Source organism: Mytilus trossulus, chromosome 1, assembly GCF_036588685.1.
Source record: "Mytilus trossulus isolate FHL-02 chromosome 1, PNRI_Mtr1.1.1.hap1, whole genome shotgun sequence".
In the NCBI taxonomy this organism is placed as follows: Eukaryota; Metazoa; Mollusca; class Bivalvia; order Mytilida; family Mytilidae; genus Mytilus; species Mytilus trossulus.
In genome coordinates this window covers 16975857-17002688 of record NC_086373.1, presented here as the reverse complement: position 1 = coordinate 17002688, position 26832 = coordinate 16975857, and the positions used below count along the sequence as shown (strand labels likewise).

The window sequence follows — 26832 nt, the reverse complement described above, 5'->3', positions numbered from 1 at the left end:
AACATTTAGATATTGAATCCAAAAGTATAGAATGCGTAACTGTTATTAATTGGAATTTAGATACCAAAAAAAAAGGTGGTTGAAAAAGTATTATGTTATGAGTCTTGCTTTGTTCAGTCCTAAAACGTATGTGGTTTTTTTGGTGTATATATTGGCATGTATGTGCCTTTTATAGCATTCCATAAGGTATGGGTCTGATCTCGCCTTTATGGACCGTAAGCTGTTCCATAGTTTTTTATATCTGAGTCTATTGCTACCTGGTACACAGCCTTCTAATTGGCTATCATACCACAATAGACCTTCCATTTGTTATCTGAACTCAAAGCTATTTAGTTGTAATTTTAATTTGCAAAAGGCAGGGAGAAACATCGTTCTCGATCCGAACTGCTTGTTAGTGTGGAGGGTTAATTCATCCAAGCAGTGTATGTAAGATTAAATTATAGAATATTTGACAATTTCAAAAGACACATATTTGTTCATAGTTGTGCCCTTTAGGTAATAAGGTTTTGATTCCAATTTAAAGAATTGTAATATCTTTGCCTAAGAAGATGAGACTTGAGGTTGAAACTTTCCTATTGTTTATTTCCGTATTGGCCTAGATGTAGATGCCACGAGGCTCTCTATATTTTTTACATTGAAAGACTGTTTCGACTAACGAACAGCGGTATACTATTTCCTTTGTATTAACATTTCCTTTAATCACATAAATAGCGCTATCGTTGTGCGTTTTCAAAACACCACATTCGTTAAGATTCAAAATTAATTGTCGATATGCTTGTCCTGTCAATAGAAAATCTCGATCCTTTTTGGAGTCATATCCTCCTTTTTGTACCTTTATAGTATGCATGTTCTTGATAAATATGTGAGATTCGAACATTGGTTAAATTCTGTTGCCCCCAATTCAGAAAATAAATTTTATTGTAAAGAAATAGCAATATGATTAAAATACAGATCATAATTTTATGTTTCCTTATTTGTAATAATTATGTATTCTAATCAGTGAGGAACAAGTGATTACTCAATATAGGTGTGCTTAGGCTGATTGTAAGGCGATTCGGAAGAATATTTTGTTTGCTAGATTCAGCGTCCATGAACTTTTATATAGATGCGAAAATCAAAATGGCAAGGCATTCACAAGATAAGCCAAACATACCTCTGGAGTTATTCTATTTTACCTTTAAATAGGTAGAACATTGCAACAGAAATATACAATTTGTTAATACAAAATCAGACAGTTACATTATTCATATACACATAAAAATGTAGTATTGCACCGTAACAAACCCGTCAACTGGAATAAGTTTACTAAGGAAATAACTATATATATATGGTTCACTATACAAACACCTAACACCAAAAACACACAAAAAAATAATCTACAGGTAAAAACATACAAAACATGACTATACAAATAATGACTGTGAGGACAATCGAAAAATAACATTGTTAAACCAGGGAAGTTTTATAATATTATAATACTTCTAAGGTTAAACACAGCAACAATGAGGATGACGTAGATGAATACATAATTTTCTTAATTTATTTTAAAAGCACTTATATAAATAAAGCTAAAGAAATAGTTCATACACTTTCAATCTGTTCCTTCAATCTATGAAGATAATCTAATTTATATATATACAAATTAACAATTTATAAAAGCTCACATAAATGATTGCAATTCCTTCTTCCAAATTCCAAACAGCGTTCGTTGCTACCTAGAAGATATCTCTAAACAACAAATGTATATAACATAAGTATGTAAATTAGATAATAAGTTTCCAGACTAGACACATGACTTTCTGTTAATAGAAAAGATACTACATTGGATAAAATAGGCAATATAAACTCATAGCCTATACAAAGAACAACCGAAATAAATAAATATTGCCTACTCCGTAACAGCCTTAAAATGAGACGATATAAATAAATGATATCAAAATTAATGAGACTATCTGGTCTAAAGGAAACAACTTTAACAATCATTCTATATACAAATACAATCAGGAATAAGCAGTCCAAATAAATTTAAAAGGTACAAAAGTATTAACTATCTATTCTGTGCTCGTTTTCTGACCATGCCTATACTCTGATTGTTTGAGTTCTTTGGCATTTTTCAAAATGAGGACCTCATGAATAAACCAAAGTTTGACGTCTTTTGCTTTATCAGACATATCAACTATTCCAGTTTCTTGAATAAAAATATCACAAAAAGTGTCTATAAAGAGACATTCTAAACAGATTTGTTGACTTTTAAAAAGATGAAACAAAAACATAGGTAGATCTATATTGTATGTAAACATACCAACCTATTCAAAACAATTGATTCAAGCGTTATATTTCATAAAAGTAAATTAAACAAAAATATTGTCTACAAAAATAAGCGAAACAATCATTCACCATATTATCTACCTATACATACCGGGCTGAAGTACGTTCACTATTCACTTTTCACTATTCAAAATTCATGAATGGTGAATTGTGTTTTTTTGCACTATTCACTATTCAAGTTTATTCTAATTGAATAACTTTTATATCTTCTTGTATGTCCTGGATATATAAAAAGAAGATGTTGTATGATTGCCAACGAGACAACACTTCACAAGAGTCTAAATTACAGCCCGGTACTATACATAGGCATTCACAACTATGTTACTGCCTAAAAGAAATAGTCGAAATGCATACCGAATCGAAAATACAATTAATCAACCAACCACATGTAAAATAAACAATCCATTTGTCTAGTCCCTTCCATTTCTTTGTCGCCGGTAATTTACTTCGGATTGCTTGGGTTCTTTGGCATGTTGGTCAGTTTTGAGGACCTTTACTTGTTCTTGTAAAGTTAAAAGTGTTGGTCTTGATTCCTCTGATATTTCTAAGCACCGAAGTATAATGTCAATTGCATCATCAGGCAAATCAGCTTCGCGTCTTATCATTTCTCTAGGATTTATTCTTTTAATAAACAGATCCAGTGACATTTTTCTTTGGCTGTCAAAAGCCGGCGTTTTCGACATCATGTCAAACATGAGAAGGCCAAACGCATAGGCATCTGCACTTGCGGTGTACAGATCTCCTCTCAAAACTTCCGGTGCCAAATAGACAAAATCTCCACTTATATGTTGCTCTTGGTTTCCTGGAAGATCTGCTTTACGAGGGAGGCAACCACCAGTTAGACGAATGTTTCCCGCTGAATCCAACTACAAACAAGATACCAAAGTAAAATTATTTTATTTTCGTCCACTGTGTTCTTATAAATTAACTAATAGAATATATTATATTTGCAATAATTGTAGTCAAACAATTCTCACCGTAACCCTATTTTTTGCATTTTTGTTGTTGTTGTTGATTAAACAATTTTAAATATTTTTGTAACAAACCATGACTCTAGATTTCTCTAAAAAAAATTAAAATAAGTACGACTTTTATTCTACTATTTTCATGCGCAAAAATGCGATTCGACTTTCCGATTCTACAATCTTTAGACTACAGAAACATACATTGTGCTATTGAGACTTCTGTTTATCTTAAAGTAACGACAAAAATAATTTAAAGTACCATCTACCAAAAATTTATAAGATATTTTTTATTTCAAATGTTATCCATATCATTTTAAAATAACTGAAAAATATATCTACCATAACAGTATTCATATTGAGTTCCATATGGACCATCCCATGTCTATGAAGGTATTGTAACCCCATTGTAACCTCCTGGAGTAAGTTGGAGATGTTTAAATGTCCAGAATGTTTCTCGTATTGATGTCGAAGTGTCCTCAGTGATTTGTTGTATACCATTGCAGGGAAATACGATTCTGAATTTTGTATTCCTAAGAATTCTGCAACATTACTATGTTCTAATAATCTGAAATACAATTACAACATCTTTGTTATGATGCGACATTGGGTAATTCCTTCAAATATTTTTTTAACAGATATGAGTTTATCTATAGAACTTTATTTTCAAAAATGATAGAGATTGAAATCAAAAATTAAAACATGAAAATGTACTATTGTTTTAATCACAATTTATTTTGAAGATATTGAAACAGGTGTTTTATCATATTTTACGTTCAGTTAAATAAAAATAGTGAACTAACCTTAGTTTTGCAATTTCGGAATAGCATTTGTCTATGTTGCATGAAGGAAGATAAATTTTAATGGTAACTTTTTCTTCGCTATTTTCACGTTTTAGTAGCCCTCTCTGGTGTGCAGTCCACAACCCTCTAGGGCATTGTTGAATCGTGCTAGTTTGTGAACTAGACATGTTCATCAAGAATTCTGATATTTTGAAAGGTGTCGTTGACCTTCCTGTTGCGTCATTAGGATCAATAATCTGTAACTCATTTGGTTTAAAATCTTCTATAAATATATACCCCGCACCATAGTCTGCTAGAAGGCGCTTGAGAACTTCTAGTTCTTTCATCATTTCCTCATATACCCGAAGATTTTTGGCAACATCACGTTTACAAGTTAACACGTGACTAAAAATGTCCTGGTTTGATTTGATTAAATTTGGAATCTCAAGAATGGATTTATCTAATGTTTGCTTGGCACCTTCCATAAAACAGTCAATGACAATTTTCAGCGGGTCTTCCTCTTTTCGGCATGGCTCGGTAAATGTTTTCAGAAGTTTTTCAGATCGACCCTTTGCATATGCGCATTTGCTATTCGCGTAAACCTTCCATTTATTAGCACCCGGAAATATTCGCATTACTTTCTTCATCGGCTGGAACACCTTATTTCTCGCAAGGACACTAAGATAGTATTGATTATCTTCAAGTTGCATTTTGCCAAAATAGGTAGAACAAACAGTTTCACGTCTGCTATCTCTTCGAGACGCGGGTTTTGGAATTGATTCGATTGAATCTCTAGACCCTGTTGACGAATGCAGTTCTGTTTCTACTTTTGTCACTTCATTGGTTAGTCCCAAAACCTTTTGTTGAATTTCGAAAATAACCAAGGATTCAAGGGAATCAATGGTACCGTTTTCTTCTTCCCATTTGTCAAGTTCAATAGCGATCCTTTCAATGATTAAACCATCAATTTCCGTTTTCAGATCCATCCATTCTTTCTTGACTGCTGTAGGCTGTCCATCCTGATCTAGAATGAACTCGCTTGGAAGTTCTTGTTCTATCCACTGAGTTATAGCCATTCGAACCACAGGGAGCTTAAGGTACTCTCGAAATAAACCACAAATGTGATAAGACTGTTTGTTTATCATATCTCTTAAAGATGTTATGACGTCAACTGATTCATTTTTCAGCTTTTCCAAATTTTCATTCGCTTCCCTCATTTTGTTTATCATTTTATCATCCGAACAGTTGAGTTGTTTTACCATTGTTTTCATGTGATGAACTGATCGAAGTAAAAGAGTTTTCATCCACCTGTGAAAAAATACGTTAATATTTCAGTATGTTACTACCAACAACAAAAAAATGGGGTATCAATCCATGACACAAAATCAGTATATGGACCGCAAAAAAACCAACCCAAAATGACAAAAACAAAGGAACAGCGCTTTTATACCTGTTCTTCATCTCAAAGTCCGTAAGGCCTTCAATATGGAGAAAAAAACCCTCACCTCACTGAAATTTTAAGACGGCCCTTAGCCCCGGCTTAGAAACACATGCCATGCAAAAAGTCCTGAAAAAAATCATCAGCCGTAAATTAATTTTAGAAAATGTAGACGTTAAATACCATTGAGTCTTGTTATTGCATAAGTATTCTGCCTTCAGCAATGTGGCCAGCAGATGGAAGTGGGTTTATTTTGGAAAATAAACTTAAGGTTATATTCATTACACTGTAAAATTATTCTTTTGGGCTAAACTCGAGGTTCTAAAACGTTTACTCAGTAAAATAAAGAGGATTCTCGTTTAAGATTATTGTTATTTTGCCGTGTCAGACACCATTTTTATAATGTACTTACTTGTAAGTGACCTTTACTCGTTCATTCAAAGCTTGACTGTAAATACTTCTCAATAAATCTAATACATCTTGAAAATCGGATGTTATATAATCTTGATCTATCTCCATTTCAGCTTTGGCCTTGAATGATGAAATTGTCTTTACTTTCTCTTCATCAAAGTTAGGCCAAATTTTACGAAGTCTGCCAACTATGTGTTCATACACTTTGTCTTTTTCACTTACTAAATCCCATTGATTACAAATAAACATTGCACAACTAGGATCAAATCTAAATGTGCCCTTTTCTCCTTTTGTCTTTTCCTTTTGTAGAATTATCTTCATCAATTTAACCAGCTGAAAGCATCAGAACACGTGTAATCACCAATTACAACATAAACATTAAACAATAGAGCTTTAAAAAAATGTTATATATGTTTATTTTCAATGATATTGGTACTTCGATGATCAGTATTTACTTACTAAGTGAAATTAACTGATTATTGTTAGATAGTAGCAGGGACTTTTTATACTAACGGGACTGGTCACTTATAACGATGTCTATACAAATTATCAAACTTATATATACTTATTTCGGCCGAAGCTGATGTCACGTGGCTATAAAGCAAATCATTTCACATTTACGAGGAGTTTTTCATAACTATATGTTCAAGTTTAACAAAAAATCGTTTTTATGAAATTTTATACGTTTTGTCATTGCGAAATGCTGTTTTTTCGGAAGATTTATCAGATATTGATTTTTAAACTTTGAGGTATTTGTTCGTTGAATTTTAAGTAGCCGCCATCTTGTTTGATATGTTAGTATAGAAAGTCCCTGATAGTAGGTACCAGGATGACGTTTGACAAATATAAACAAATGGCACATATTTCAGTCAGCAAGAAATAGGTTTCAGAAGAAAACAATTCACAAATTCTAATTCTAGACCAAAAGATCTACATAAAACATTTGTGCATACCAAAACAAAACTTGGCATATGCAGACAGAATATAACAAAATAAGGAAATTTTGAATTAGAGTTAAGAGTTAAGATAAGAATTTCTTAGTTCATTGTTCACCAAACGAACCTGTTGCCAATTTAAGCAAACTTACTTTTGTTGGTTGTTTATATTTTCATAAAACAGGATTTCAAGCTAGGTATACTATTAACAATGGTTGCCCGTCTTACGTTTATATGGTACATGTAAATATACGTTGCTTTCTGATTGACAAATATCCGATTTTTCGTTTTGTTCATGCGAAACAATATACAACAATTAAGCCATGATGAAAATAAATGTTCATAGTACGGGGCGCCGAATGGGACTCTTGTGGTTTTGTACAAAATTCAATTCTGTCATAACAAAATCATTTTTGTCTTACAAAACTATGTGCTACATACTTGTTTTGTGAGAACTTCAATTTTGTGATGACAAAATTCATTTGTGTAGACAAAATTCATTTTTGTCATGACAAAATTCATTTTTGTAGACAAAATTCATATTTGTCACGACAAAAGTCAATTTTGTCTTAAAGGTATGCAAATATAAACATATTTGCATACAAAATTGACTTTTGTTACCTGGTATGGAAATAAAATCACAAAAGTCAATTGTGTACGGTAAGATTCAATTTTGTGAGACAAAATTGACTTTTGTGAAACAAAATTAACTTTTGTGAGACAAAATTGACTTTTGTGAGACAAAATTCAATTTTGTCATTTTTGTTGAGACAAAATTCAATTTTGTCATTTTTGTTGAGACAAAATTCAATTTTGTCATTTTTGTTGAGACAAAAGTCAATTTTGTTTATTTTGTTGAGACAAAAGTCAATTTTGTAAATTTTGTTGAGACAAAAGTGAATTTTGTTAATTTTGTTGAGACAAAAGTCAATTTTGTCAATTTTGTTGAGACAAAAGTCAATTTTGTCAATTTTGTTGAGACAAAAGTCAATTTTGTGACGACAAAATTCATTTTTGTGATGACAAAATTCAATTTTGTAACAACAAAATTCAATTTTGTAACAACAAAATTGACTTTTATGAGACAAAATTTACTTTCGTGAGACAAAATTGACTTTCGTGAGACAAAAATCAATTTTGTTGAGACAAAATTCAATTTTGTTAATTTTGTTAATTTTGTTGAGACAAAATTCAGTTTTGTCAATTTTGTTGAGACAAAATTCAATTTTGTTAATTTTGTTGAGACAAAATTCAATTTGGTCAATTTTGTTGAGACAAAAGTCAATTTTGTGAAACAAAAGTCAATTTTGTGTAACAAAAGTCAATTTTGTGTAACAAAAGTCAATTTTGTGTAACAAAAGTCAATTTTGTGTAACAAAAGTCAATTTTGTGTAACAAAAGTCAATTTTGTGTAACAAAAGTCAATTTTGTGTAACAAAAGTCAATTTTGTGTAACAAAAGTCGATTTTGTATGCAAATTAGTTCACAGAAACCAAACTAAACTAATTTAAATACAAAATTGACTTTTGTCGCTCAATTTTCAAATTAGGTAACAAAAGTCAAGTCTGTGTAACAAAAATGAATTTTGTCATGACAAAAGTGACTTTTGTCCGCTGATAGATAATTTTGTATGACAAAATTTCAAATTTGTAGTATGATACAAATTTTGTTAAACTGAACTAATTTTTGTTGAACAAAAGTCACTTTTGTCCGTACCAAATTGAATTTTGAGTACAAAACCACAAGAGTCCCATTCGGCGCCCCGTACATAGAGCCAAAATGACTTATATAGCAAATCTTAGATTCGTTGTATTTATTTAACTTAATCGTATTATCTACTTGTAAAAAAATAATTACCCTGTCTTCATCAACTCCTCCAGCGTTATCAGATTTTATCATGTAAATAAATCCCGTTACTTGATTTTCGTCAACAAATTTTTCTACCACAACGTCCATATCATCGTTTTCTCCAATACCAGGTGTATCTATCAGTACTATTCCACTCTAAATAAAGGCAACATAATTATAAATTTGACCAATACGATAACAAGGATTACTGATGTGTAATGCGGTAGTCTGTTTCTGTAATTGTTATAGTGATTGGCCTTCCCCAAACCATCGGATGTCTTTCTGCTGGATTAAGCAACTTGGTATCGATGGCACATCTTTTACGTGATTAACTTCCTTACTCCCACGAATTAAGAGATTGACTTACGGATTTGACATTTCCTATTGTCGAGGAGCATTTATTTCTCTTTATGTATCTTTAATTCGTTTATTTTTTTTTTAATTAACGAGTAATCAACATACCATTTAATTTCTTATTTGCGTTTTTTCTTATTCAATGCGGACTTGTTTAAACATATTTTTTTACACAAGGCGTATTACAAGAAATGAGCAGCATTTGTGTTTTCTTCTGTTCGTTGATATATTTCAAGACTTTGCTCTTCTGTGCTCTCCTCTGGCTATATATTTTAAAAAAATCACTATAAATAATAAAAATTATTAAATTTTTTTTTTAACTTATATTGCCTTGCAAAAACAATTGATAATAAGAAAGTTTTACCTCTAAAAGTTTAGCTGGAAGAAATATTTGTACTTCCTTTATATCAGAAGTGTTTTCCCTCTTGTCTAGGTTTTCTTCGTATACTAGTTCTTGGATTTTGCCATTATCAATATTATCATATACATCATCTGGTCTGTCTTTGTCATGATAAATAACTCTAGCATGTTTTGTCTTGCCATATGACAATCGTGTGATGACACTTGTGCAAGACCCATGTTTTGACGTCAGTATGTGTTCACCCAATATCAGGTTTAAGAATAGAGATTTTCCAGCTGACGTTTCACCTGCGAATAAGTACAAACTTTCTTTATATATTTCTTTTGAAAATAAAAGATGTGGTATAGTGTCAATAAGACAATAATCCACTTGAGACCAAATGACGCTAAAGTAAGTAACTAGAGGTCACCATGAGCCTTCAACAATAAGAAAAACTCATATCGCACAGCAAAAATAAAACCCAAAAAAAAACCACACCACAAAACTGACGGCCTGATTTGTGTTAAAAAAACCCAAATAAACTAGATAAAAATCTTTGTTGATTTTGATGTAGTTTTTGCAAAATAAACAATCATTTCAGTTAATTTATATGTTATAGTATGACGACCATTTCCACTGAACTAGTCCTCCAGGCGTGAGATTTTCTTGCTGTGTTGAAGACCAATTGGTGGCCTTCGGCAGGGTTGTTGTCTCTTTGACACATTTCCCATTTTCGTTCTTGATTTTATTTTATAAAAGAATTGTTTTAGGTTATTGAGCTTTGTTTTGCTGATTTGCTTGTAAATTATAAAATTAAAAGGAGTGAAATTTCGACTATGGACTCAATAAATGATGTCTTTAAAGTTTAATATGAATGGCACTGATCACAGTTTCAAAAGCACTTAAGTTAGGAAAATATTCATTAGTCAACGATTGGTCCTGATTTCGATTTAAATGTGCATATATACATCATACTAAAGGTTATACACACCTGCAACAACGATGCAACACTCTCCTTTCTTAATGGTTTCCTGTCTACTGCAGAACTCATCACCAAGATTTTTTACAAATCCTTCTGTTTTGAGAGCCTTCTCTATTACAGAAATTCCCTCGGAAGAATTGGCATCTTCTATTGAGAACTTAGTTTTGGTTTGGGTTAATAACTCATGAAGTTTTCCTCTTTTGTTATTGTCATCTCTTTTATAATCTTTCATTTCCCGAAATATCTGAAAGTATATAAAGTTATAATTCCTAATGCCATTTCCCAAAATACCTTTTGTTTTTGGATAAATGAGAAAAATATGAAATCCTCGAATAAAACAGCTTTCAGTTTCTAATTCCTGTGTACGGGACACATTGTTTTCGTCGTTGGCGGAGTCACGCACGCAGAAAGAGATCGAAAAAATGTTCGTCTATTATGGACAATGAGAACCATAAACAAAGAATACCCGTTTCCATTGTACAAGCAGAGGAAGTTGCAAATATAGAAGCCATCAAAAGTAATGGCACATAAGTTTGAACACGAATTTGAATTAAATTATCATAAATAGGAAAACTTTTAATTCTAAATTTCATTTGCAAAACAATAGCATATGGTTAAAATATCTGACTAAGTTGGAAAGTGAGAAAAAAAAACGTGTTTTTGAACAAAGGTATTATATATCAATTGCATGAGAATGATTACATAAATCAGCACCAAATATCGAATATGTTAATTCATGATTCATATTTTTGAGAATAAGTAATCAATTTAAATTTTGCAAGGTGAAAGCTTAAATAACGAAATTTGACATTTTGCTTTTGGGTGAAACAATGTTTTTTTCAGATCCAAAGGTAAGCTATTAAAATATTTCGCGTTATTGCCTAGAACCGGTGGTTTTAAGAATAAAAACAACTCTGTAAATATCAGAACAATTGTTTTAAAGCTTGCTATCGTGCATTCACTTTAATTATATGAGAAAAATGCATTGCTTTTAAGTTTCTGTTCTTGACTAGTTTATATAAATTAAAAACAAGGGGACAATGAAAATAAGAACTGATAGATAGCATGTATAGACTTCTGTAATTGTTAAGTTGTATAAATAAGAGCAAGAACTCATAAAGGAAAAGTGCATGTATATATCACATGAGAGGCTTAAATAGTATTATGCTCATCATACTATCATGTGAGCCAGCTGAGTTTGAAAGTCAATTACATACATCTAAAGAAAAGAAAAAAGGATCACTACTGCACATCATGATAGCATTCACATCAAAATATAGGACGATGTTCTTCAAAGTAGAGATAATATTGTTCCTTGTTGGTATATGAACCAATCAAATCCCGCAATTATTTTTTTTAAATGAAAAAAAAAGTCCAATAAATTATTGAATTCATAATGCACTTATCATTTAAAATCAATCCTTGAAATGGATAACCAATACTTCCTGATTTACGGTGCCAAAGTTTTGAATAAAAGCATTTAAATATAATCAATTGTTGACATACAAAGTGTTCTGTCAAACATGCTAAGTTTTGTTAATTGATTCAAATGCCTAATGTCAATAGTCTTGTTTGGTGGATAGGCATCGAACCGTTACCTAAATGCACATATTTTACCGAACTAAAGAATTAAATACGTTGGTATTGTAGTGTGTGCATGAAGTCGTACGATATTAACCTTTCAACATATCATTGAATTCTATTAAATTAAAGATTTAATATTCGCCAACATACATATAGAGGACTTCACATTGTCTTCAACAATAGACAGGTGTTTATAAAATAAGTCGAACAAGGAGTTGTTCCGAGCCTATACACGTTGTGATTTAATTAAACAGAAACAATTAAAGATCTACTATCAACGCAAAAATAATGATCAGATTCACATAATTAAGCTAGCTTTACTTCTTAATATTTATATTATTTCCGAAGGAAGAAAAGTTCTAAAATTTTGCTTTAAAATTCAATAATCAAAATGAAGTTTAAAAACCAATTACACCTTATTATAATGGTAATATAAATAGCAGTGTGAAAAATGCTTTATCAGAACTAATTTGAAAATTTCCACTATTAATATAATTCCGCGAAATATATTAAGATGACCGGTTCATTTAAATTACAAACCTCGACCAAACAAACTTGTACATTGACTAAATTAAACCCAGAGGCGGATTAAGGGGGGGGGGGCAGGGGGCCCGGGGCCCTCCCTTATTGGGAAAAAAAATTGGTTGCTTATATAAGGAATCACTGAAGCGTGACCGGAGCGGACCCCCTCTTAGGTCAGTTAGTGGGCCCCAACTTATGAAAATTTCTGGATCCGCCACTGAAACTGAAGGCTATTTTATACTTTTAGAGAGAGGTAATTATACAGTAATGTCGGATAAATCGACTGTACTTTTACGTGTCAAAAGTTTAACATGATATTTTTTTCATGCATTGTTTTTGATATTTGTTTTCTTTCGTACCAATTTTAAAAAGGACATTAGCTGTCAATTTCATTATCATCGATTTGACTCCAAATCTTATATTTGATTTATAACATACCGAAGAGTATATACAAATTAAAATAAGTAAAGAAAAAAACAATTGAGCATTGCATATGTATTTTTATCTAGACGGCATCTAATTATCCTTCAAGTTAACCTCCGAAGACTGCCGACGGTCATAACCAGATAAAAACATAAATATAAACGTCAATAGATAGCGACCACGTGCAATTTGATTTTTCAAGGTCTGTTTGGTTTCATATTATAGGATGAAAATAATGTTTACCAGTATGAGAATTATTTTTGTGGATCAAATCAATCAACCAAATGGTTCATCATTGCTTCACTTTCAGTTTTGAAATTCTTTTTCTTTTGATCGCCAAATACATGCGCAACACATCGCATTGCATTTTAATTACTCGTCAGTGATGTTTCTTAGCTTATTTGGACCAAGTTCTATTATACTGGCTTCTAGAATTGAATTATTATTTCACTACTTCACTTCCTTTAATGATTGAACATTTTTTATTCTTTTTTTCAATATCGTAGGTAATGCACATTTAAAAAGCCTCTCTAAGATAAAAACTCCAAAAATCTATATTTGACAAAAAGTAAGTGACATATCATTTGCTCAAATGAAAAAAATAATATTTTAATATGAAAACATCTATTCAACAGCAACCTGCATTATTGTTGTAAATGTAAATATAACGGAATTTGATAAGACTGTCATTAAAGTGAGAGGGTTAGCGCTATAGAACCAGGTTTAATCTAATGCTCGACAATGCAAAATTAAGTTAACCAATATCAAGCTTCAAACGGTACTTTTTGAAAAATATAAACAAAATTAAGATAGGGTTGCTTGTCATTTTACCTACTCCCATTCCCTCTAAGATGAAGAACTTAACATTAAAACTGCGCTAGACTGTAAACTGCATTAAACGTCTTTCCCAGAAAAAACAGTTTTACCATTTTATTAATGTTTCTTCCCAAGAAACAAGTATATTTTTTAAACGATAAGTAGATGGAAATTATAAGTATGTAATATTTCAAAGAGTTTATTGTTTATCGCCTGTATAGATACTTTTAATCTACCAATACCCGACAATGCAAATTCAGGTGAATACTATTTTTCTTATTTGAAATATCATTATGATTTATTCAAAAGAAAAGGGTTATACTTATTGTTATCATAAACACAATAAATGTATACGGTCCGTTTTTTTCCATTCAACATCTTTATAATATCTTTTAGTTTGCTGCATCTTTGTAGCACCTTTAGAATTTTAGATTTTCCTAAACCCTTTCCTAAAGTAAAACTTAAAGCATACGGACCTACGACGTAGATAAAAACCAATAAACGTAATTTTTTTAGCGCATACAATATGTTGAACAACTCAAGCAAATCTCGCCGAGAAGGCTCAAAACCATATTGTGTGTAAATAAAAAAAAAACTATTACAAAATCATTTATATGGATTTAACAAACTTGTTAGTGCTGAAACAAATCTCAAGAAATAAAGAAAAAAACACTTGAAATACAGTATTGCAAAACCAATAGTGCCACAGAAGACATTGCATGGCATAGAGGCGACCACTTATTTCATTTTACCGACCTTTTCTTTATAATTTATAAATCCAGGCTGACATTTCTGGAATTCCATCATCAGTCGTTCTTTTATATCTTCCAAATCGTCAAGCCCACCAAGGTCGACGTCTAAATTTTCTGCAATGCCAAATGCATCAGAAAAGTCATCAATTTCTTTTATTTTTTTGGAGGATATATCTATAGGCTGTTCACTGCTTCCTTCTAATGTACCCGCCATTTCGTATAAATGTTTAACAACGATTTATATGGAATATAGTTTATAGATACACGCCAATTAGCTAATATTTTAGTTTAAATGTCGATGACACGTGTTAAAAGTCAACAGAATATTATACACTCATTTTTGTTGATCTTCATAACTGATCCGTATATTCAAAACAAATATAGTATTGTAGTTTTAAACGGGTTTGTGAGGGTAAAATTACAGACAAGAACTTAAATACCATTTGAGTGGTAACAGCGACTGCGCATAGGTTTTTACATTTGTTATAAATAATTCTACTTTTTTACAATAAGGAAGTTGGATTCAACCACTGTGACGAAAATTGCACCCTTTACACGGAATCGGATTATGGAGCAATTATAAGGAATCTCAAGGCTTCCTAATTACAGCATACGTGAAAGAAATTGTTGACCACTGACAAGACAAAATGGCAGAAATACAAATTAACAAAGTAGAAGATATTTTACAACTGAAAGATATACAGTCCATGATGAAACTTTTTAAACAGTGGGGAATAAAAGCACCAAAAACTGCAAATAAAGACATTTTCGTATCAGAACTAGTAAAATTTTATAAGGAAAATGGAGCTGTCGCACCCAAAGACAGAAAAACGGTAAGATTTTGTTTTATCGGTTGTCGATCTTTATCTTTTATGCATACAGTATATTAAATCCATAGTCTTATGAATGTATGCTTAAAATTGTCACCGGCTTTTTAATTGGTTTTGAAATTGCAAAATGAAAAATACGATAGTGCTTTAATACATGAAACAGGAACATATTCTGCAAACTGGCAAATTAAAGATTTTATTGATGAATTCGTCTGTTATTAGTCTATATTTGAATCTTGATCGAATATTGTTGAATATCAATACTTATCTTATCAATAATAATCAGTGATATATTTAAAATGATAAATTATGCATGCACTATTTTTTATTTTTGTGTAATCTATGTAGGCGAATAACTCAATGACACGACAAATAACAATCACTGCAACACGATACCAGTTTATGTTTTAACCGTTTTCAAAAGAATCAGTCGTTCGGAACATTGAGACTATTTCGCCTTTTCATCGTTACTATATTACATTGTATAAAGTATCTGATCAAATTATTTGGGGAAAGTCCCAGACTAATTGTTAAAAAAAAGTGTTAGTTCATCGCTTTTAAGAAATTTAAATTTATGACTGACACTCTACTGATCATTGAAAATAATTCTGAAGTATACAACATGTGAATTTTAAATAGGCTATGCTTCATTTGATTAAACATGTATACTTTTCGCACTTACATACATTGCGATATTGATTTCTTCACCACTTTTTCTAAATTTCAGCCACACGTTTACCAATTGTACTTTATAAATTCAATAGAGATGAAATATGAAAAGCAGACGCACACCTTTCGTAGGCACTGCATATTTTTGTGATGTTCCTTTTTTAAAACCTTTTTAATGAACTTGCGCCTATGTATTATTATTTTTTTTTATCTATTCTTATTTTCGTTTTCATGCATTCTATATATAAGCAAAGTGTAAGTATAACATAGAAGATAAGAATTCATTGTTGACATTCACCCCATTTGATCTTTGGTGGATAGTTGTATCATTTGCAATCATACCACATCTCCTTATTTTTTTTATATGGTCCAAGTATACTGGACATAGTTGTCTTTGCTTCCAATGACTTACGGGTGATGTCTTAGTTAACCTTGTATAGGCATTCTTTTCAATTGTTCTCTTAAATTCAACTAAATTTGTAATATTGATGCAGTCAATACTTGTCTTTTGTTCTACTGCTTTAGTACAAAAGTTGTAGTGACTTGTACATGTATACAGGTCAGTGGTTTGACTATGTTGTAATGACTTGTACATGTATACAGGTCAGGAGTTGTCTTAAGTTGTAGGGACTTGTTACATGTACACAGGTCAGTGGTTGTATAAGTTGTAGTGACTTGTACATGTATTCAGGTCAGTGGTTGTCTAAGTTGTAGTGACTTTTACATGTATACAGGTCAGTGGTTGTCTAAGTTGTAGTGATTTGTACATGTATACAGGTCAGTGTTGCTAAGTTGTAGTGACTTGTACATGTATACAGGTCAGTGGTTGTATAAGTTGTAGTGACTTGTACATATATACAGGTCAGTGGTTGTCTAAGTTGTAGTGACTTTTACATGTATACAGGTCAGTGGTTGTCTAAGTTGTAGTGACTTGTACATGTATACAGGTCAGTGGTTGGACTATGTTGTAATGACTTGTACATGTATACAGGTCAGGAGTTGCATGTACACAGTGGTTGTCTGAAGTTGTAATGACTTAGAACAGGTAAACTGGTCAGTGATTGTCCCGTTACACATCAGATGTGTATTAGTATCAATAAAAAATCAATACGAACAGACAATCATCATTCGATGCAACTAATAGAAAGTAAGCTTTTTGTAAAAAGAATTGACACTACGCATGCAACATGTCGTCCCGAATTCGCATGCAATATTTGCCACTGGACGTTAGGCAATCAACAATCAATCACATAACAGGTGCATTTGCACACGTTTTTGAGTTTCCTTGCTGCGTACAGATTCTTCGATGTAACTAATATTATCATCACAAATTATATTGTATTTTTAAACTTAAACAACGAATGTTCTGTAATGTTTGTGTAAAGATTTTGTTTTTGTATATGAATTGTAATACGTACAAGCTGATTTTATTTAGCTATTTAATACCTATTCAAAGATTTGAAATTATGTTATACGTATGAACAATTAATTTTTATCCATTAATATTGCACAAAATAATCACATTGAGAAGACTGTGTTACCAATTATTTTCTAAAAAAATTGGTATGACATCATATATAACTTTCTTATTTTTATACTTTCTTTTTAAATTTCAGGGAGGAACAGTTTTACAAGAAGCATTGCAATATCACAGAGGAAATAGAGAGAAATTAATGAAACTTTATGACAAAGTCGTGAACTTTTATAGAGAACTACCTCCAAACTTCCAACAAGATTTAAACAGTATCTTTCCAGACATTGAGAAGAATGCTCATTCCAAGCGATCTGAGCTGTCGTCACCTGAATGTAACATTCTTGTCGCAGGTACAAAAAACTTTCATTTTAGAAAAAAAATATTTACAGAATAATTCGATAATACATGAAAACAGACAATGAACATAAATGGCGCATTGTTCAGCAACAAATACAACTAAACTTACAATACGTACAGATTCCAAGAAAACACTACCATACATCACTGTAAGTCAAAACTATTAGATACTAATGACAAAATAAAGCCAGTGGTCATGCTGTTAAAGTACCTTTTTTGTTTATTTTTTTCTGATAATAAACTTCATTCAAAACGTGGTAATACCCCATCAGTGCAATTCAGTGGTAACTCTTGCAAGGATTGCTTCAAAACTGTATGAAGTTAATAACGATTATAATATCAAACAGTATCATTGTAGTAGACGCTTGGGTCTGTTTTGACTATGCTTACATACTTTGCTGTGACGATTGACCAGTATTAAAAGCGCTGTGGATATATGTGTAATGCATATGCATCCAAGTGACGTTCTTTCCTTTCTTATGACATTACATAGAGATTAATACATGGCCTTTTCCATATCAGCCTGGGTATCATCCCGAGACCCCCATATCAGCCCGAGACGGAGTCGAGGCGCTGATATGGGTCGAGGGATGATACCCAGGCTGATATGGAAAAGGCCATGTATTAATCGCTTTATCATATACTTCCGACAATAGTTTTATGTAAGGCAAATAAACAAATGCAATAACTAAAACAGTCAAAAACTTTATAAAGAAGTTAAATTATGAATCAACTACACTATAATTGTCCAACAACAGCATCACTATCTCCATATGTATGGTAACATTTACTATAGAGGCATTTTGAAACATTGAAAATTTAGAAGAGTTTTATGATCATTATTCCTCCATGTTTGTTGTACTATAAAAAGATTCTTTATTGTCAATGGCATTTGTTATCAAGTACTAAACTTTCCCCACAAAAGTTCCCATAAATTTTGACGTCGTCATAAAAAATATCTGACGTCACAATGGAAAAATTAACAATCGATACCAGAAATACCGGAAGTAACTTGCACGAGAAGCACTGATATGGGTTTTTGCACGAGACGCCCCTGATATCGGTTATCAGCCCGGGCTGAATATTATGGGTTATCAGCCTGGGTGAAAAATTATGGCTTGTGTACTTCCGCTCATTACACATATACAAAAGCTATCATATCAATGCTAAGTTTATGATAAATTGTAATAGTTCCGCCATTGATTTCTTTATCTTTTAAAAACAAGACTTAATTATTTTAAATATCAATATATTTTCGAGCCTCCTGTTGGGGTTTTGATTATGTGATTACTTGGCCGTTTTTATAGTGATTATTTGATTACCAGACAAAATATTTCATGATCGTTTGATAATATATATAGGACTGTTTTTTTTTATTATCTTGTATACATTTTTTTAATGATTATGTGATTGTAATGACAATAAAATGTGATTTTGTGATTACTTCGACACGCCTATGAGAGCCTGATTTTCGCACGACAATGAGCTCTAAATCATCTTTTTTTTAGGTGAAGCAACATCAGGAAAAAGTAGTCTTATAAACTTATTACTGGAAGCTGACATTCTTCCTACAAGTGGTATTAAATGTACACAAACAGTCTGCGAAATTCGAAAGAGCAAAGATGGTCGAAAGAAGGCAATCTGCTTTGGGACTAATGGCGGACAGAGATCCGAGATAGATCTAAGTACCAAGGAAGGACAAGAAAGGTTAAGGAGAGAAATAGTATACGAAGATGATTATGGTGACAATCCATACGAAAAAAAATAGAAAAATATTGGCCCACTGACGTAATTGAGGTATGTTATAATGTGATATATACACTGTTCCATTTACAACTTCTAGTTTATCAAGAAAGACGTTTTTCATCTTTTATTCACTCAAGTGTTTTCTCGCGACATTTCAGTGTAATTTTTCTATGAATTACGAAAAAGTCAAATGTGGCGTATTTAAACTTTGCTAGGTGTATCAAGCATCAAGTCGAGTTATATTTCATAAAATTAAGAAGTCTGTGTTTCATTGAAAATTATGACTTTTATCTTCAAATTGTTTACTATAAAGTAATTTCGTTTCCTATTTTAATTTAACAAATACGTAATACTTATTACTGGATGACTTTTCTACAGTTACAAGATGCGTATACCTGAAGTTGCAATTGACTTTTCTCTTTACTTTTTTACATGATCACATGTTATGGCTAAGTTTCGTGAAAATTGGTGACTATGCGTGCCGGACCCCCTATATAAAATGGTTGGTGGTTACAAAGAATTGCTCTTAACTAAAAGTGAACGTTCTTGTTGATTTTTTATTTCAGACGATAGGAAAATATTGCGCACAATGTATTACCCACTATGGTGATTTAAGTGGTTTATGACTACATGTTATTAAAATGTTTGCATTGAGCGGGCCTTTATGAGTCTATGTAATTTGTTTAAATATTAGCAATTAAAGTTTTGTAACGCAATTTCTTTTTCTTTTTTCAAAATTTAAATGGCAATGTTTAACAGCGTTGTCGTTTAAGGGAAACGAGAGCATGTGGGTTTATTACAACAGTTATGGATGATCAAATGTCGGCATATTTTATAATTGCCGTTTACCAAATTGTGCTTTACTGTATATTTATTGTACAAAGAAAAACTATATTGTATTACGTAGGGTTACAAAATTTCTAATTTACTGTTTTTTCTTCTGCAGGAAGGTCTGGTGATAATAGATACTCCTGGATTTGGTGACAACCAGATGCACAAATCACTTAAAAAATACCTTTCAAAGTCATGTGTCTTCATTTATGTTGTAAATACTGCTACGCAGGCGGTGTGCAGAGAGGACGGGTTAGAAATGGTTGATCATAAATGTACATCATGCGTTTGTGACTGATTTTAAACTACAAAAAATATTTATATTGTACTTATCATGTTTTTAATGAATAAAAGGAGACGTTGTACATAATCTAATGAAACACATACCAATGAAAGTAATATATATATATATAAAACAAGATATCTAGTGAAACACAAGGACTTCAACTATAGACAGGCGGCTTTGGACATTTATTTTCCAAATTGAATTGTTTCATATTACTCATGTCTTTGCCTTTTTGTAGCCGACTATTAAGTTCGCAACCAACAAGACGATTTGAGAATGATAGACAGTTTTGCCAAACCCAAAATTTGTCGGCCTTCTTTTACTTTAGGAGTCCCAACCCATATAGAGCTATACTAAACTATCCTTAACACCAAATCTTAACATAACCAATACCTAAACCTCACACTAGCTCTAAACTAAAAACTAACCATAACCTAGAACATAATCATACCTAACCATAACCATGAACGTACCCTAACTCTAAAGTATAGGGACCCTTAAAGTAAAAGAAGGCGTAGAAAATTGTCGACTGTACTTCACATATCGACTATCGGTCGCAGATGCAATAGGCAAAACATATCAAAATTTAATTAAAGAAACGGTAGACAAAATCTGTTGTACACAGTTGCACAACCAATTGTTTTGAAAGGAAGTAGTGTTGTATATCCTGTAGTGGTAGCCAATCATAGAGTTACTTCAACATATTAAAGGAAATAATTCAAGTGCAGTTATCGAAAAAGACTTTACAACGAATAACCGCAATAAATAAATATTGCCTAGTCCGTAACAGCCTTAAAATGAGACTATATAAACATACGATGTCAAATCATATGAGACAATTCGGTCTAAAGGAAACCTGCAAAACAAACATCGAATAAACAAATACAATCAGCAACAAGCATTTTAAATAAATGTGAAAAGTACGAACAAATAATAAAATAAATAAAGTTTTTTAAGGATAATTATAACAATCGATTCTGTTTAGTTTTTTCCGTCTCTGGCAATAAATGTGCTATGATTGTTTGAGTTCTTTTGAGTTTTTCAAAATGACAACCTCATGAATAAATCAAAGTATGATGTATTTTGCTTTATCGGACTTATCACCTACATTGTATATCAGTTTCTTGAATAAACATATCGGGGAAAATGGTGTCCGTAATTTAAACAGATGAATGATTTTATAACATTGTATTTAATATATATGTTATATTTGCACTTATTATTCAATAGTTTTGACTGCATTTCAAGAAGGTTTCGATATAGAAATAAGAACATGTGGTATGATGGCCAATAAGAAAGCTACCCACTAGATAACAAACTAAACATTTAGATATTGAATCCAAAAGTATAGAATGCGTTACTTTTATAAATTGGAATTAAAAAAAAAAAAAGTGAATGAAAAATTATTATGTTATGAGTCTTGCTTTTCTAAGTCCTAAAACGTATGTCTTTTATGTATATATTGGCATATATTTGCCTTTTAAAGCATTATACAAGGCACGGGTCTGCTCTCGCCTTTATGGACCGTATGCTGTTCCATAGTTATTTATATTTGAGTCTATTGCTACCTGGTAGAGAGCCTTCTAATTGGCAATCATACCACAATAGACCTTTCATTTGTTTTCTGGACTTAAAGCTATTTAGTTGTAATTTTGATTTGCCAAAAACTGGAAGAAACATCGTTCTCGGTCCGAACTGCTTGTTAGCGTGGAGGGTTAATTCATCCAAGCAGTGTATGTAAGATTAAATTACAAAATATTTGATCATTTTAGAAAAGACACATATTTATTCATAGAAAACTGTTGTGCCCTCTAGATAATATATTTTGATTTCAAATTCAAAAATTGAAATATCTTTGCCTAAGAAGATGAGACTTTATGTTGAAACTTTCCCATTGTTCATTTCCGTATTGGCCTAGATGTAGATGCCACGAGGCTCTCTATATTGTTTAAATTGAAACACTGTTTCAATTTTCGAACAGCGGTATACTATTTTTGCCTTTGTATTAACATAAACCCAACATTTCCTTTTATTCACATAAATAGCGCTTTTGTTGTGCATTTCAAAACACCACATTCGTTAAGATTCCAAAATAATTATCGATATACTTGTTCTGTCAATAGAAAATCTCGATCCTTTTTTGGAGTCATATCCTCATTTTTGTTCCTTTATAGAATGCATGTTCTTGATAGAAATGTGAAATACTGTTGCCTCTAATTCAGAAAGCATTGTAAAGAAGTAGCAATCTGAATAAAATACAGGTTATGATTTTTATGTTTCCTTATTTTTAATAATTTTGTATTCTTATCAGTGAGAAACAATTGCCTACTCAATATCACTGTGCTAAGGCTGGTGTACAGGGATTCGGAAGACCATTTTGTTTGCTAGATTCAGCTTCCATGAACTTTAATATAGATGCGAAAAACAAAAATGACAAAGCATTCACAAGATAAGCCAAAACTATATCTCAAGTTAATTTATTTTACCTTTGTCTGGTCGAACATAGCAACAGAAATATAAACTTTGTTACTACAAAGACAGACAGTTACATTATTCATATACATTTAAACATGTAGTATTGCACCATAACAAACCCGTCAACTGGAATAAGTTTACTATGGACTATATCGTACACTACGCAAACACCTAACACCAAAAACAGAAAAATAATCTACAGGTAAACACATACAAAACCTGACAATACAAATAATGAATTTGAGGACAATTGAAATAGACCATTGTTAAACCAGGGAAGTTTTATAATAATATAATACATCAAAGACTAAACACAGCAAAAATGAGGACGTAGATGAATACATAATTTCCTTAATTTATTTTTAAAGCATGTGTATATAAATAAAGCTAAAGAAGTAGTTTATACACTTCCCATCTGTTCCTGTAATCTAAGCAAATAATCTAATTCATATAAACAAATTGGGGAAAATGGTGTCCGTAATTTAAACAGATGAATGAATGATAAATACATTGCAAACATATTCAAAATCAACTGAAGCCATCATGTTATTTCAAAAAAGGAAATAAAATTAAATACTGTCTATATATATAAGCAATCTAGACAGGCATACACCGATCTATATATAAATTGGCAATCACAACTATTGCACTGTCTAAAAGAAACAGTCGAAATGCATACCGAATCGAAAATACAATTAATCAATCAACCAAGCAGTCTAAACACATGTAAAAGGGAAACAATCCATTTTCTAGTCCCTTCCATGTTTATGTCCCCGGTAAGTTACTTCATTTTGCTTGGGTTCTTTGGCATGTTGGTCAGTTTTGAGGACCTTTACTTGTTCTTGTAAATTTAAAAGTGTTGGTCTCGATTCCTCTGATATTTCTAAGCACCGAAGTATAATGTCAATTGCATCATCAGGCACATCAGTTTCGAGACTTATCATTTCTCTAGGATTTATTCTTTTAATAAACAGATCTAGCGATATTTTTCGACATCATGTCAAACATCAGACGGCCAAACGCATAGACATCTGCACTTGCGGTGTACAGATCTCCTCTCAAAACTTCCGGTGCCTAATAGACAAAATCTCCACTTATATGTTGCTCTTGGTTTCCTGGAAGATCTGCTTTACGAGGAAGATAAAAACCAGTTAGACGAATGTTTCCCGCTGAATCCAACTACAAACAAGACACAAAAGTAAAAATTATTTTATTTTCGCCCATTTTGTGCTAATAAATTAATTAATAGAATATATTATATTTGTAACAAAGCATGACTTTCTAGATTTCTCTAAATTTTTTTTAAATAAGTACGACTTTTGTTCTACTATTTTCATGCGCAAAAATGCGATTCGACTATCCGATTCCACAATCTTTAGACTACAGAAACATATAGTGTGCTATTGAGACTTCTGTTAATCTTAAAGTAACGACAAAAATAATTTAATGTACTGTCTAACAAAAAATTTATAAGATATTTTTTATTTCAAATTTTATCCATTTTATTTTAAAATAACTGAAAAATATATCTACCATAACAGTATTCATATTAAGTTCCATATGGACCATCCCATGTCTATGAAGGTATTGTAACCCCATTGTAACCTCCTGGAGTAAGTTGGAGATATATAAATGTCCAGAATGTTTCTCGTATTGATGTCGAAGTATCCTCATAGGTTTGTTGTATACAATTGCAGGAAAATACGATTCTGAATTTTTTATTCCCAAGAATTCTGCAACATTGCTATGTTCTAATAATCTGAAATACAATTAAAATATCGTTGTTATGATGCGACATTGGATAGTTCCATCAAATAAATTTAACAGATATGAGTTTATCTATAGAACTTTATTTTCAAAAATGATAAAATTTGAAATAAAAAAAGAAGCACAAAATTTTACTTTTGCTTTAAAAGGTAAATTCACAAAAATACTGAACTCCGAGGAAAATTCAATTGGATAGTCCCTTATCACATGGTAAATTCAAATGACAAAACACGTCAAAAACGATTGAAAAACACATTTTAGTTTTAAGATACTTAAACACGCGCTTGATATTTTTTTACTATTAACATTAAGTTAAATAAAAATAGTGAACTAACCTCAGCTTTGCAATTTTGGAATAGCATCTGTCTGTGTTGCATGAAGGAAGGTATATTTTAATGGTAACCTTTTCTTCGCTATTTTCATGTTTCAGTAGTCCTTTCTGGTGTGCTGTCCACAAACCCCTGGGGCATTGTTGGATCGTGCTAGTTTGTGAACTTGACATGTTCATCAAGAATTCTGATATTTTGAAAGGGGTCGTTGACCTTCCTGTTGCGTTATTATTAATAATATTAAATTTTGTACGATTATTTACGTTTGAATTTGGATTCATATCAAACTGGACACATATATATATTACAGTTAATTGCTATTAATATGTATTGCAATATGCATTTTGTTGGAATGGATTATCAGTATAGTTCTAATACAATCTTAAATCAATCCTAATTCTATCTCACTTTTGAATGATAGTTTTTCATATGTGACGTCATGATGTTTCTAAATTTCATAAGTTCAAATGTGGCATAACATTTGTGCCTTTTCGCCATCGTATGTGACGTCACATTTTTAATTTTTTTTAATTACGTTGACGCCTGGACTGATTCGGGTGTGTCTATTTTGTGATAAACTTAGCATTATGTATTCGGGTTTAGTTTTCTGTAATTAGTTAATACTTCAGTTTCATTATGTATATCTCTTTCATATTCAATTGTTAAAATTTACTGTTTGCAATAGCATTAAGTGTTCTATATAATAAGGATGTTCTTATCCCGTGCATAAAAACAATGCCGTATTTGGCAAAACCTTTTCAACTTTTGATCTTCAGTGCTGTACAACTTTGTACCTTTTTCACTTTCGATCTTTTATATCTGGGCGTTATGTATTCGGGTTTAGTTTTCTGTAATTTGTTAATACCTCAGTTTCTTTATGTATATCTCTTTCATATTCATTTGATAAAATGTACTGTTTGCAATAGCGTGAATTGTTCTATATAATAAGAATGTTCTTATCCCGGGCATAAAAACAATGCCGTATTTGGCGAAACCTTTTCAACTTTTGATCTTCAGTGCTGTACAACTTTGTACTTTTTTCACTTTCGATCTTTTATATCTGGGTGTCATTGGTGAGTCTTGTGTGGACAAGGCGCGTTTTTGGCGTATTGAATTTAAACCTGATGCTTTTTGTTATCTATTAATCATGTTTTGCTTTGTCTAATATGATCTCCAATTTATTTGTATTGTAGTCCTGTAATATTATGTTGTCATTTCAATGTTATATTTAACTTTGCCATTAAAGTGCGAGGTTTGGCATGCCACAAAACCAGGTTCAACCCACCACTTTTATTCCCCTTTAAAAGTGTCCTGTACCAAGTCAGGAAGATGGCCATTGTTATATTATTGTTCGTTTCTGTGTGTGTTGCATTTTAACGTTGAGTCGTTTGTGTTTTCTCTTATTTTTGAGATATTGAGATAAGACGTGGCACGGTACTTGTCTATCCCAAATTCATGTATTTGGTTTTCATGTTATATTTGTTATTCTCGTGGTGTTTTGTCTGATGCTTGGTCCTTTTCTGTGTGTGTTGTGTTTCGGTGTTGTGTCGTTGTTCTCCTCTTATATTTAATGCGTTTCCCTCGGTTTTGG

General features: G+C 31.6%; 2 protein-coding genes and 1 pseudogene across 2 annotated transcripts; 1 reads left to right on the top strand and 2 right to left on the bottom strand.

Annotated features, from left to right (window-relative positions):
* Positions 1-1150: 1150 nt before the first annotated feature.
* Positions 1151-14890, bottom strand: LOC134717044 (uncharacterized). Its single transcript, XM_063579955.1, has 8 exons — positions 14482-14890; positions 10390-10624; positions 9423-9706; positions 8714-8860; positions 5923-6254; positions 4094-5380; positions 3633-3858; positions 1151-3194 (listed from the first exon to the last, which is right to left on the bottom strand). Exons 1-8 carry the CDS (start codon positions 14689-14691, stop codon positions 2739-2741), a joined length of 3177 nt encoding a protein of 1058 aa, XP_063436025.1. The 5' UTR covers positions 14692-14890; the 3' UTR covers positions 1151-2738.
* A 2-nt stretch (positions 14891-14892) lies between these two features.
* On the top strand, positions 14893-20757 carry LOC134717076 (uncharacterized). Its single transcript, XM_063579957.1, has 4 exons — positions 14893-15310; positions 17593-17800; positions 19316-19604; positions 20500-20757. Exons 1-3 carry the CDS (start codon positions 15125-15127, stop codon positions 19573-19575), a joined length of 654 nt encoding a protein of 217 aa, XP_063436027.1. The 5' UTR covers positions 14893-15124; the 3' UTR covers positions 19576-19604; positions 20500-20757.
* A 2374-nt stretch (positions 20758-23131) lies between these two features.
* The window catches only part of LOC134684371 (uncharacterized), an 18901-nt pseudogene continuing 15200 nt past the window's right edge, over positions 23132-26832 (bottom strand).

What these genes read in the sequence shown, in the direction of transcription:
- LOC134717044 (XM_063579955.1), bottom strand. Translation starts at nt 14,691, where the DNA reads ATGGCGGGTACATTAGAAGGAAGCAGTGAACAGCCTATAGATATATCC. An exon ending in TTATAAATTATAAAGAAAAG is followed by an intron (nt 10,625 to 14,481) that starts GTCGGTAAAATG and finishes ATATACTTTCAG; the next exon opens with ATATTTCGGGAAATGAAAGA. An exon ending in GAGGAGTTGATGAAGACAGG is followed by an intron (nt 6,255 to 8,713) that starts GTAATTATTTTT and finishes TGATGCTTTCAG; the next exon opens with CTGGTTAAATTGATGAAGAT.
- LOC134717076 (XM_063579957.1), top strand. Translation starts at nt 15,125, where the DNA reads ATGGCAGAAATACAAATTAACAAAGTAGAAGATATTTTACAACTGAAA. An exon ending in CACCCAAAGACAGAAAAACG is followed by an intron (nt 15,311 to 17,592) that starts GTAAGATTTTGT and finishes TTTAAATTTCAG; the next exon opens with GGAGGAACAGTTTTACAAGA. An exon ending in ATGTAACATTCTTGTCGCAG is followed by an intron (nt 17,801 to 19,315) that starts GTACAAAAAACT and finishes TCTTTTTTTTAG; the next exon opens with GTGAAGCAACATCAGGAAAA.